Raw genomic sequence first — 12,788 nt, forward strand, 5'->3', positions numbered from 1 at the left:
GTGATCGGGAATCGAACTCGGGCCGCCGGGTTCGTAGTGCAGCGCGCTAACCCCTACACCACCGCTCCCCATACACACAAAGACAACAAAGACAAAGATCCCCCGTATAGCCTCTACCAGACTGTCGGGGCAAGTGCTGTTAGCGATGTAGCACCTACGAAGGCCGGCACGGCAACACGAGGTTGGTGGGTGACCGGCGCACAACGCCCGACCGCCTTTGTCTCCCTCGTGGTTACGTTTACACACCCCACACAAATAGTCACTCGCCACGCACCGCGAACCCATCAAGTGGCCTCGCTCCCCTCCCATTCGTGACTCGCAACACCCCCACCCCGCTCCACTCGCCAGCCCCCTTGTGACGTCGCGGTGTCCCTCTGTCTCTGTGTGTGTCTCTCTGTGTGTCTCTGTGGCTCTCTATCTGTGTGTCTCTCTGTGTCTGTCTCTCTCTCTGTGTGTCTCTCTCTCTGTGTCTCTGTGTGTCTCTCTGTGTGTCTCTCTGTGTGTGTCTCTTTGTGTCTCTCTCTCTGTGTGTCTCTCTCCATGTGTGTCTCTCTCCGTGTCTCTGTGTGTGTGTCTCTCTCTGTGTGTGTCTCTCTGTGTCTCTCTCTGTCTCTCTGTGTCTCTCTCTGTCTCTCTGAGTCTCTCTGTGTGTGTCTCTCTGTCTCTCTCTCTGTCTCTCTGTGTGTCTCTCTCTGTGTGTGTCTCTCTCTGTCTCTGTCTCTCTCTGTGTCTCTCTCTGTCTCTCTCTCTGTCTCTCTGTGTCTCTCTCTGTGTGTCTCTCTCTGTGTCTCTCTCTCTGTGTCTCTCTTCCTGTGTCTCTGTGTCTCTCTCTGTGTGTCTCTCTCTGTGTCTCTCTCCCTGTGTGTCTCTCTCTCTGTGTCTCTCCCTGTGTCTCTCTCTGTCTCTCTGTGTCTCTCTCCCTGCGTCTCTCCCTGCGTCTCTCTCTCTGTGTCTCTCTCTGTCTCTCTCTCTCTGTGTCTCTCCCTGCGTCTCTCTCTCTGTGTCTCTCCCTGTGTCTCTCTCTGTCTATCTGTGTCTCTCTCCCTGCGTCTCTCCCTGCGTCTCTCCCTGCGTCTCTCTCTCTGTCTCTCTCTCTCTCTGTGTGCCTCTCCCTGCGTCTCTCTCTCTGTCTCTGCGTGTGCTCGGCACGAACAACAATAAGAATCCCCGCAGCAGGCGACGTGAATATTCATGAGAGGCATCATCGCCTCGAGGCTCCTCGGCGCGCCTATAAAGAGGCGGGCAGGCGGGCGCGCCACGCGAACTGCTGACGACGCCGCGAGTCGGGAGAGAGAGCGGCGCTGATGATGATGATGATGACCACCAGGCGAGTACTTGTGCGAGCGTTCGAGTGACACCTACGTGCATGGCAATACGCACATACAAGGTACGCGTGTAACGTTGGATCAACGTTGGCTCAACGTTGGATCAACGTTGAGTCAACGTTGATGCAGTGTCGGTGCAACGTTGCACCAACGGCCAACGTTGCTGGAACATTAGCCGTTGGTGTAACGTTGAGCCAACGTTGCTGAAACGTTGGCTCAACGTTGTGGCCGACGTTGGGTTGACGTTGAGCCAACGTTGCACATCCACCGTGTATGTATTACTACATATACGCACACATACGTGTTAAGCGGGTACATGCCATACACGTACCACATAAGGTGTTGACAAGAATCCCCCATGCAGCGCCCTTTCGGGGTGTTGGGGGCCAGTGCTGTTAGCGAGCGCCTATTAAGGTCCCCGGTACGTGTACATGATGCATGCAGATCCGTCCACGGTATCAAACACAGCTCGCTGTACCGTACCACACCATACACGCGAACTCCGTCGCACACACACACAGTGTGTGTGTGTACAACCACACACTGCGTGTGTACAACCACACACTGCGTGTGTACAACCACACACTGCGTGTGTACAACCACACACAGTGTGTGTACAACCACACACACACAGTGTATGTACAACCACACACAGTGCGTGTACAACCACACACTGTGTGTACAACCACACACATAGTGTGTGTACAACCACACACACATAGTGTGTGTACAACCACACATACACAGTGTGTGTACAACCACACACACAGTGTATGTACAACCACACACAGTGTATGTACAACCACACAGTGTATGTATAACCACACACACTAGAACACAATACAATGGCACACAGGGTAGGAGGCATGAACACTTAGACACACATGCTAGTAACACACACACACCTCGACACGTGTACACACACCTCGACACGTGTACACACACACACCTCGACACGTGTACACACACCCCGACACGTGTATACATACTCACACTCACACACACCATTGTGTACACAGATTGTACACAGATTGTACACACACTACATAAATACGTACACGACACAAACAAAGAGAAAGATCCCCCGTGTAGCCTTAACAGGATGTTGGGGCAAGTGCTGTCAGCGAGCACCTATGAAGGCCGGGACGATACACACACACACGTACACACACGCACGCACTGTCTGTGTGTATAGTGTCTGTGTGTAGTGTCTGCGTGTGTAGTGTGTGTGTAGTGTATGTGTGTGTGTAGTGTATGTGTGTGTGTAGTGTCTGTGTGTGTAGTGTCTGTGTGTGTAGTGTCTGTGTGTGTGTAGTGTCTGTGTGTAGTGTGTGTGTGTAGTGTCTGTGTGTGTGTGTAGTGTCTGTGTGTGTGTAGTGTGTGTAGTGTGTGTGTGTGTGTAGTGTCTGTGTGTGTGTAGTGTCTGTGTGTGTGTAGTGTCTGTGTGTAGTGTATGTGTGTAGTGTATGTGTGTGTGTGTAGTGTCTGTGTGTAGTGTCTGTGTGTATAGTGTCTGTGTGTGTATAGTGTGTGTGTAGTGTCTGTGTGTAGTGTCTGTGTGTGTGTGTGGTGTCTGTGTGTGTGTGTGTAGTGTCTGTGTGTGTGTGTAGTGTCTGTGTGTGTGTGTAGTGTCTGTGTGTATATATAGTGTCTGTGTGTGTGTATATAGTGTCTGTGTGTGTGTAGTGTCTGTGTGTGTGTAGTGTCTGCGTGTGTAGTGTCTGTGTGTGTGTGTAGTGTCTGTGTGTGTGTAGTGTCTGTGTGTATAGTGTGTGTATAGTGTCTGTGTGTGTAGTGGCTGTGTGTGTGTAGTCTATGTGTGTGTGTGTAGTGTATGTGTAGTGTATGTGTGTGTGTAGTGTCTGTGTGTGTGTAGGTGTGTATAGTGTCTGTGTGTGTAGTGTCTGTGTGTGTGTAGTCTATGTGTGTGTGTAGTGTCTGTGTGTGTGTGTAGTGTCTGTGTGTGTAGTGTCTGTGTGTGTGTAGTGTCTGTGTGTGTGTAGTGTCTGTGTGTGTAGTGTCTGTGTAGTGTCTATATCTGTGTAGTGTCTATATGTGTGTAGTGTTTATATGTGTGTGTAGTGTCTGTGTGTGTGTAGTGTCTGTGTGTGTGTAGTGTCTGTGTGTGTGTAGTGTCTGTGTGTGTGTAGTGTCTGTGTGTGTGTAGTGTCTGCGTGTGTAGTGTCTGCGTGTGTATAGTGTTTATATGTGTGTGTATAGTGTTTATATGTGTGTGTGTGTGGTGTCTGTGTGTGTGTAGTGTCTGTGTGTGTGCAGTGTCTGTGTGTGTGTGTAGTGTGTGTAGTGTCTGTGTGTGTGTAGTGTCTGTGTGTGTGTAGTGTCTGTGTGTGTGTAGTGTGTGTGTGTAGTGTGTGTGTGTAGTGTCTGTGTGTGTGTAGTGTCTGTGTGTGTGTAGTGTCTGTGTGTGTGTAGTGTCTGCGTGTGTAGTGTCTGCGTGTGTATAGTGTTTATATGTGTGTGTATAGTGTTTATATGTGTGTGTGTGGTGTCTGTGTGTGTGTAGTGTCTGTGTGTGTGTAGTGTCTATGTGTGTGTGTAGTGTCTGTGTGTGTAGTGTTTGTGTGTGTGTAGTGTCTGTGTGTGTGTAGTGTCTATGTGTGTGTGTAGTGTATGTGTGTGTGTAGTGTCTATGTGTGTGTGTAGTGTCTGTGTGTGTGTAGTGTCTGTGTGTGTGCAGTGTCTGTGTGTGTGTAGTGTCTGTGTGTGTGGTGTGTGTGTGTACGCGCGCGTTGTTCATTCCGCGTGAAGATTTCACACCGAGAGCGGTGTCGCTTCTCACTCACGCAGGGGCAGGGAGACGGAACGCACGGAACGCGCTCGCCCCAAAGCGCCGCCGCGTTCAGGTCGCACATTCCCCGATTCCCGTCGTCACCACCCCCCACACCACCACGGACAGCCGTCGCTGAGCCTCGAGACTCCTTGCCAAGAGGGTTCCTCCCCCCTGCCAAACGTTGTCGCAGTGATGCGGGGTGATGTCCCTGCCGCCGCCGCCGCCGCTGCTGCTGCTGAGATGGAAATTGGATTGAAAGCAACACGAGCGTTGGTGTCAGCGTGCCTCCCCTAGGTCGACTCAGACTCGAATGAGTACCTGGTGCGGTGTGTAGTCAACATCGCCCCTGGGGAGACGAAGGCGGCCGGGCAGTGGTGTTCGCCACCCACCCCTTCGTGTGCCGTGCCGGCCTTCATAGGTGCTGCTCGCTAACCGCACTTGCCCCGACAGCCTGTGAAGGATGCACGGGGGATCTTTGTCTTTGTGGGGAGCGGTGATGCAGCGGTTAGCGCGCTGCGCTACGAACCCGGCGAGCCGAGTTCGATTCCCGCTCACGGCCAATACCGGTGACGATTATCTGAACCGGTCCTGGGCCTCCCCTAGGTCGACTCAGTCTCAAATGAGTGCCTGGTGCGGTGTGTAGTAATAATCGCAATCGGGGAGACAAAGGCGGCCGGGCGTGGTGCTGGCCACCCACCCCCTCGTGTGCAACAGTTCCGGCAGCCTTCATAGGTGCTGCTCGCTGACAGCGCTTGCCCCAACAGTCTGCTGAGGCTACGCTCAATCCCAACGGAGTAACCCGCAGGGTAATTGTCCGGCTTTGGGATGTTTGTCCAGCAGCAGCAGCACTGTATCACGCGCGGGGTTTGCAGCTTTTTGGAAGTAAACGTCACAGCAGTGCCACTTTCACAGCCCCCCCCCCCCCCCCAATGTCTGCCCATCACCTTCACGGCCAACAGCAACGCGCCAGGTTCGGTGACTCGCTGAGTTGCCTGCTTTGTCTACGCAGCAGTCAGGTCCGGCGTGAATCCAGCAGCAGCGTTTGCCCAACACGCCGTGATACCGTACTGCTGATGAGACCCAGGCGGCCGAAACCATTCCAGATTCTCCCCCACCCCACCCTCCTTGCTTGAACACTGATGGATTACACCTTTTTTTTACTTGCACGTGGAGGACATGGAACTGGCCCGTTGTTCTCTTAACAAGGCTCTGGGTATTCTCAGCCACAGTCGTTAACTCTCTCTCTCTCTCTTATCCGCGCGTGAGAGACATGTACGTGCTTACAGGAGGAACACCTGTGCCAGCTTGCAACGCTCAGAGGACAGGCAGACGATGCCTGTGACTCATCCTGCAAGTTATCCATTGCAGGGTGTGCTGCGTGAAAGGGGTTCACAGATCCGCTCCATCATCGAGCTCCATCATCGAGCTCTCTCTGGCAGGCGAGGGGCTGCGTTGGTCCGGGTCACGTAACCCCGGCATTGCACAGCCATCGCATTACCCAGGCAGCTTCTGCCCTATGCATAGCTCTCCAAGTGGGAACGGCGTAGACCAGAGCAGGGATGGGCTGCTGATGTGATGCAGGACTTGGAGATAGATAAGTAGCCTTGCTGATAGCTGGAACTAGCGGTGTCAAGATCGGCCTCTGCGGAGGAGGATCGTGAAGGACGCTGCTGCTGCTGCTACTGGGCAGCAGCAGCAACAACGGAGGGCAGCGGAGCGACGCTCACGACAACGAGCGGAGCGCCGGGTGGATAAAACCCAGCAAGTTGGCGCAGGGGATGGGCACAGGCGCTACATCTGCCAGTCATCTCGGCCAGTCAACAAGCATGACACCCGGGTGTCTCGTAACCTTCCGCCAGCGAGCCTTCGACACCCCACGTGGCCTCAAAGTGCACCTAGCCTGGCACAACCACTGCGGCGACGTCACCGCCACGTAGTGGCGAATGGCAGCCGTCGTTATCATTGTGTCGAGTATAAAGCGCAGCCAGTTGGCACAGTCGGGGACACACAGGTGGTGCATCTGCCACTCATCTCCGTCGGTCAACCCATGGCACTTGGGTCTGTCCCGAGACCTCCTGCCAGCAGCGAGCCTTTGACACTTCACGAGGAAGCCTCGGAGTGCACCTAGCCTGGCACAAAGCGTCGTGGTGACGTCATTCGCCACTTAGCGGCGAATGACGTCTGTTGTGTCTACAGTGGCCGTTGCCGAGTTCGATTCCCGCTCGCAGCCACCGACGCCAGTGACGATTATCTGAACCGGTCCTGCGCCTCCCCTAGGTCGACTCGGCCTCGAATGAGTACCTGGGACGGTGTGTAAACATCGCCACTGGGGAGACAAAGGCGGCCGGGCATGGTGCTGGCTGGCTCCTCGCTCACAGCACTTGCCCCCACAGTCTTGCCCGAGGCTTAACGGGAAGAACTTTCTCCTTGTCTCGTGTGTCTGAAGCAGCTCCCGCTGGTGGAGACCCTGGGAGTCGAGGGACATCACTCGCCAGCATCAAGACGCGCGGGTAAGCTTCGACGCGCCTGCACAGCCCTGTATCGATCCACTGCTGGATGAGTTCCGCCCCACACTGCGTGTGGCTCGTGGGGGTAATTTGACCGAGCTCCACGGAGCTTCTGAATCGCCGGTTGGTGAAGCCTGGCGGGTGAGTGGGGGTGGCAGCATAGAAGTGCAGTGCGATAATTAATATCGCTCCACTGCTGCCGCGTGTGTGGCCCTGTTGCGCATGCCATAATTTTCGCGAGCCATGGTCAATCCACTGCTGGATGATGGCCTCTCCGGCCCTCCTACGTAGTGCACGAAAGAGGTTCAGCATACGTACATAGATCCTGCGATGTAACAGTCCGCCCAGCGACTGCACACATTGTATACCTTAGGTATTTGTTACGTCGCTAAAGTCAACCACTGCTGCACATCACTGAGTCACTGGTGGCGCACGCCTGTGATCCAGCAGTGCTCTGTGGCTTGGCGAGGGTTGGCGGTTCACAGAGGTTTGTGGAACTCCCTCCCCTTACCCCTTGGGTGTCAACGTAGCAATTCCCTGGCTCGCCAGGGCACGGTAGTGGTACAGCGAGTGGGTTGATTTCCATCTGTAATCCATCTGTTTGGCGGAGAGCGCACGCGTACAAACACTCAGTTTAACGCGTAGCAGTCGTAGGAGGCATTCACGACCAATATTATCCACAACAGAGGGTTTTTTTGGGGTTGGATCGCGTAAATATAAATGTGTCGTTAAACCCGCCACCACCCGACACAGCCAACTAGTCAGGTTTGTCACGTGAACAAAACGTGCCAACTCGTTACCAGTTCAGCACACCGGCTGTGCGTTTGAGAGTAAAACCACAACATTTACAATTCGAGTACGACGTTTCGCCCCGGCAAGCGGAGAACACAGGACGTGAGTGTTACTAACCTAACATTAAAACAGCTAAGAGACAACATATATACTATATTCTTGGTTCTTTCGGTAAAGTCACGTAGAAGGGAAATAATAAAATAATAAAAATTAAACATTATACAATAAAATTCTCGCGGCGTTTTGGCCACAACGCAAACAGAGCTGTGGGAAAGAAAGTCTTTACGACAAGAAAGTCTTTACGACAGTTCTGTTTCCTCACCTGAGGACGGCTGCTTGCGTTGTGGCCGAAACGTCGTGAGAATTTTATTTTATTATGTATATTTTTATTATTTTATTATTTCCCTTCTACGTGACTTTACCGAAAGAAACAAGAATATGAATCCCTGCAGTCACAAAAGCTTTAAATCGAAATTGAGCATATATACTGTGCGCATTACAAACGTATTTAAGAATCAAAAGTGTGTGCGTTACAAAACTCTACGGCTTTTTAAAATGATACTCTGCATGGTTGATGCTGGAACAAAAATAAGTAACATCTAATTATTAAAAGAGGTGATGACTGTTCCTCTCTCTCTTTGCCCGGAAGCACGCTGAAGATTCCCAGAGTCAGTCCGCGCCGCCGGCTAAAGCAGCAAAACTCTGTTCTGGATTCCAACACCCTGTGAAGTGAGTTTCACATCCGTTGATAAATCACCGCCTGTGTGTGCTCACATCATGTACACCATCATCCTTCCCACTGATGTGCGTGTGCACGCGTGTGTGTGTGTGTGTGTGCTCGACGTACGTAGCCAACCGTGCTCCGATTAGCACGGTTGGCTACGTACGGTTCAACATACATACATAACAGCACTTGCCCCAACAGTCTGTGGAAGGCTATACGGGGGGGTGTTTGTATTTGTGTTCGTTGTGATGAGCGGTAGTGTAGTGGTTAGCACACTGCGCTACGAACCCGGCGACCCGAGTTCGGTTCCGGCTCACGGTCGACACCAGCGACGATTGTCTGAAATTGTCCTGGGCCTCCCCCTAGGTCGACTCGGCCTCAAATGAGTACCCGGCGTGGTGTTGGCCACCCACCCCCTCGTGCGCCGTGCCGGCCTTCATAGGTGCTGCTTACAACACTCGTCCTGAAAGTCTGTTCAGGCTACACGGGGGATCTTTGTCTGTTTGATTCCCACTTGCGGTCAACACACCGGTGACGATTATCTGAGCCGGTCCTGGGTCACCGCTAGGTCGACTAAGCCTCAAATGAGTGCTTGGTACGGCGTGTAAACATCAGCACTGGGGGAGACAAAGGCGGCCGGGCGTGGAGCAGGCCGCACCACCACCTTGTCCCGTTCCAACCTTAACAGGCGCTCGCTAACTTGTAAGAGTTTTGACGAGGGTGTCTATGTGTAACAAGCGTGCAGTCTTTATTGTGATGCCAAGCGTTGTGTTATGTAAAAAACATCGCGTTATCGTAGCAGGCATCGTGTTCACTTGACACACGATGCCCAGTGTCCCGGTGTGTGTACGTATGTTCAACTTCTTTCGCACCGTACGTAGCCATCCGTGCTATCGTCCTGTCAGGCGTCATTTTGTCAGCTGTTTGTGTTGCCACGTGCAGTGTGTCGTCCTATCAGCTGTTGTGTTGTGATCACACAAAGTGTGGTGTTGCCACGTGCAGTGTGTCGTCCTATCAGCCGTTGTGTTGTGATCACACAAAGTGTGGTGTTGCCACGTGCAGTGTGTCGTCCTATCAGCTGTTGTGTTGCAATCACACAAAGTGTGGAGTTGCCACGTGCAGTGTGTCGTTCTATCAGCTGTTGTGTTGTGATCACACAAAGTGTGGTGTTGCCACGTGCAGTGTGTCGTCCTATCAGCCGTTGTGTTGCAATCACACAAAGTGTTATGATGGGTGGTGATGTGGTGATGTTGTGGCTCAGCAGTAGCACAGGTCCACGGTTCGAATCGAGCGGCCGCCCCGGTAATTTCTGCGGTGTGCGGTAACCACAATGATGATAATAATGTACCTCTCGTCGCCGTCTGCTCCACTCACGAAGGACGTTAAATAATCTCCATGACGTCGTTCGTAAGAGCCGGCCCATCGTGTGCCGGCGTTGGCATCCACGTTTACCAAATTTGAAAATTACAAACCGCAAATAACTCCCATTAGGAATGGCACACACACACATACTCGGCGCCAATCATCGCTGCCACCTGACAGACGAATGCCCCAGGCCAGTCTCTAGCTCATGAGACTATCCCTGGCGCCCTGAGTGAAACTCACCGCTCATTCAGCTACCCAACCGCTCACTCATTCAATCGACCACTCATTCCCTCACTCAAGCACTCGCTAATTCACTCGCTCAACCACTCGCTCGCACCTCCGATGAGCACGGTTGGCTACGTACAGTGCGATAGAAGTTCAACAGACAGGCATGCATACTCGACCATTCACTCGCTTACTCGACCACTCGCTCACAGCTCGGCCAACGAGACGCTCGGTTGACCTGAATGCATACTCTTTGGTTCTATTCGGTAAAGTCACGTAGGTAAATAATAAAACAACAATAATCACGACGTTTCGGCCACAACACAAGCGGCCTTCATCAGGTGAAGGGACGAGCCTGTCTGGAGGACAGCGCTGGAGAATTGACCTGAATTGACGAGAATTGACCTGAATTGACGAGAATTGACCTGAATGCGTTGTGCACCGTGGGTGCGTCGTATTGCACGTGTTGTTTTACATCTTTCGCGCCGTGCGTTGCTATCGGGCCGTGATGCAGGATCATGTGGCCAAAGTCGAAGACGTTCGACTACCTCTACAGAAGTGGCCAGAGCCTCCTGGCGAACTTCCCCGTGCAGGCCACGTTATCGTTCTACGACTCCAAGAGCGACGACGAGGACGAGGACGAGGACGATGACGACGATGAGAACGAAGATGATGCTTACGCCCGCCAGGGAGATTACCGCGATCGGCGCGACGATGCTGACGACGCCGACGATGGCGCTGGTGACGACGGTCGCGCTGGTGTTGGTAGTGGCAGTGCCAATTGTGAATTCGGAGCAAGTTCAAACAGAGGATCGACTAATATTCAACAACCTGGACGACGACAACAACAACAACAACAATAACAGCGGCGATCGTTTTTAACGACCTCGATCTCAAGCTACTTTTTCGAGGTCCATCCCTCGGTCGGGATATCCTCGATCAATTTCGCGACCGCACACCGTCACAGCCTCGGTCGACGCGCTGCCGGACGAACGCCTCCCCGCCACCTCCCCAAGGCGCCGTCTCGCCATCGTTGCGAGTGCGGCAATCTGCCCGCTGAACGTGCCGCAGAGCCGGGTTCACCGCCCCCCATCTCGTCGTCGCGGCGAGGAGTTCCCCTCCGTCGCGGGCGCGCCCCTCTGCCGGGGCTTTGCTTCCCGCCGGGCCGCCGTCGCCGACCGCCAAACCGCCGGGCGACGTTCACCCGGCGGCCGTTTGGCGCTGAGAAGCCGAAGAGGGGCGCGGGACGGGAGAGGGTGGCTCGGACGCTCGTGCGGATGTGGGACAAGCGTTGTGCGTGGGTGTACTGTGTGTGTGTGTACTGTGTGCGTGTGTGTACTGTGTGTGTACTGTGTGCGTGTGTGTACTGTGTGTGTACTGTGTGTGGGTGTACTGTGTGCGTGTGTGTACTGTGTGTGTACTGTGTGCGTGTGTGTACTGTGTGCGTGTGTGTACTGTGTGTGTGTACTGTGTGCGTGGGTGTACTGTGAGCGTGTACTGTGTGCGTGGGTGTACTGTGAGCGTGTGTGTACTGTGTGTGTGTACTGTGTGCGTGGGTGTACTGTGAGCGTGTGTGTACTGTGTGTGTACTGTGTGCGTGGGTGTACTGTGTGTGTGTACTGTGTGTGTACCGTGTGCGTGTGTGTACTGTGTGCGCTCCAGGGCAGGCAGCTGTCTCACGTCGAGATACATACACACAGAGATACATACACACAGAGATACATACACACAGAGATACATACACACAGAGCAACATACACAGATACATGCACACAGAGATACATACACACAGAGATACATACAGAGTAACATACAGAGATACATACACACAGAGATACATACATACAGAGCTACACACAGAGATACACACAGAGGTACAACATTGTGTGTGTGTGTGTACTGTGCACGCTACTCGACAGGCAGCTATCTCTCACACAGAGGTGCATACACAGAGATGCATAGAGAGATACACATGAATACACACAGAGATACACAACATTGTGTGTGTGTATAAGGTGTGCGCGTAACACGGCAGGCAGCTGTCTCGCACGGTTCATTGTGCGTTGGGTGACTGCTCTGGGTCTGGATGCTTCGCGATTCTGCTTTGTGTTCCTTTTTTTATTTTGGATGCATCTACTGACCACAAGTGCATCGAGCGAGGCAGGGCTGTGTGCAACCAGGACTACATTTCCCACTCGGTTTTGCGGTAGGGATCATGGACAGCGTAAGGCACTGCCACTAGACGACACGGGGCATCATCCCACAATAACAAGAGCCCCGAACTGTCCCATCGGGGTAATGAAGCGCCGATTATGATGACTTTCAAGCGTAAGTTGAATTAAATGGAATCGTTATGTGCCGGAGGTGTTGTTCAACAGGCGGCCCTGGGATTTGATTGATTGGCTATTCGATTGTGATCTTCAATGTGGCACACAGCGCGTGTACATATGAGTGCTTGTGCGTGTGTTGTGTGTATATTTTGTAGGTAGAGTTCAGTGTTGTTATATAGCGTTAGCGTCTTTTGGTGTTTTGTTTTTGCACTCTTGTAAATATGAATCGTTTTGTTTATTTAAAATGCAATAAAAAAAATCTGGTGACTTTAATGTCTGTTAAAGTCTAAATATATACATATATGTGTATGCAATAGGGTAAAGGTGCAGGCCTGCAAGTGCTTGCTCTAGAGAGCCCCCCTCCTCTCTCTCGAGTGGCATTTCGGCTCTACTCTTCCCCCACGCTGTTGCAGCTGCTGCAGCGAGAAGAGCAGCGCTGGTTTTCTCACTCGGAGGTGGAGGCGCAAATAATTATTTTATCCCTGGAGGGAGGGAGGGATGGCGAGCGGGAGTCAACCCCTGGCCGGAATTTGAACTCGTGACCACCACACCACCCCGCCGCTGATGGTGATGGTGGCGGTGATGGGAGCGAGTGAGTGAGTGGTGGTGATGGTGATGGGAGGGAGTGAGTGAGTGGTGGTGATGGTGATGGGAGGGAGTGAGTGAGTGGTGGTGATGGTGGCGGTGATGGGAGCGAGTGAGTGAGTGGTGGTGATGGTGATGGGAGGG

General features: G+C 52.9%; 1 protein-coding gene across 2 annotated transcripts; it reads left to right on the plus strand.

Moving 5' to 3' along the window:
• Window positions 1–342: 342 nt before the first annotated feature.
• Window positions 343–12,332, plus strand: LOC116953332 (protein ripply2-like). 2 transcript variants are annotated; one of them, XM_076075000.1, is made up of 4 exons: window positions 343–1,327; window positions 6,563–6,626; window positions 8,065–8,144; window positions 10,244–12,332. In XM_076075000.1, the coding sequence occupies exons 1-4, from the start codon at window positions 1,305–1,307 to the stop codon at window positions 10,590–10,592; spliced, it is 516 nt and encodes a 171-aa protein (XP_075931115.1). In that variant the 5' UTR covers window positions 343–1,304; the 3' UTR covers window positions 10,593–12,332. The 2 variants fall into 2 exon arrangements, with proteins under 2 accessions (XP_075931115.1, XP_032829326.1); XM_032973435.2 differs by having other exon boundaries at window positions 344–1,327; window positions 6,566–6,626.
• The last annotated feature ends 456 nt before the right edge of the window (window positions 12,333–12,788 follow it).

Source organism: Petromyzon marinus, chromosome 51 (assembly GCF_048934315.1).
Source record: "Petromyzon marinus isolate PM22_M1 ecotype Great Lakes invasive population chromosome 51, UKy_Petmar_22M1.pri1.0, whole genome shotgun sequence".
NCBI classification, from domain to species: Eukaryota; Metazoa; Chordata; class Hyperoartia; order Petromyzontiformes; family Petromyzontidae; genus Petromyzon; species Petromyzon marinus.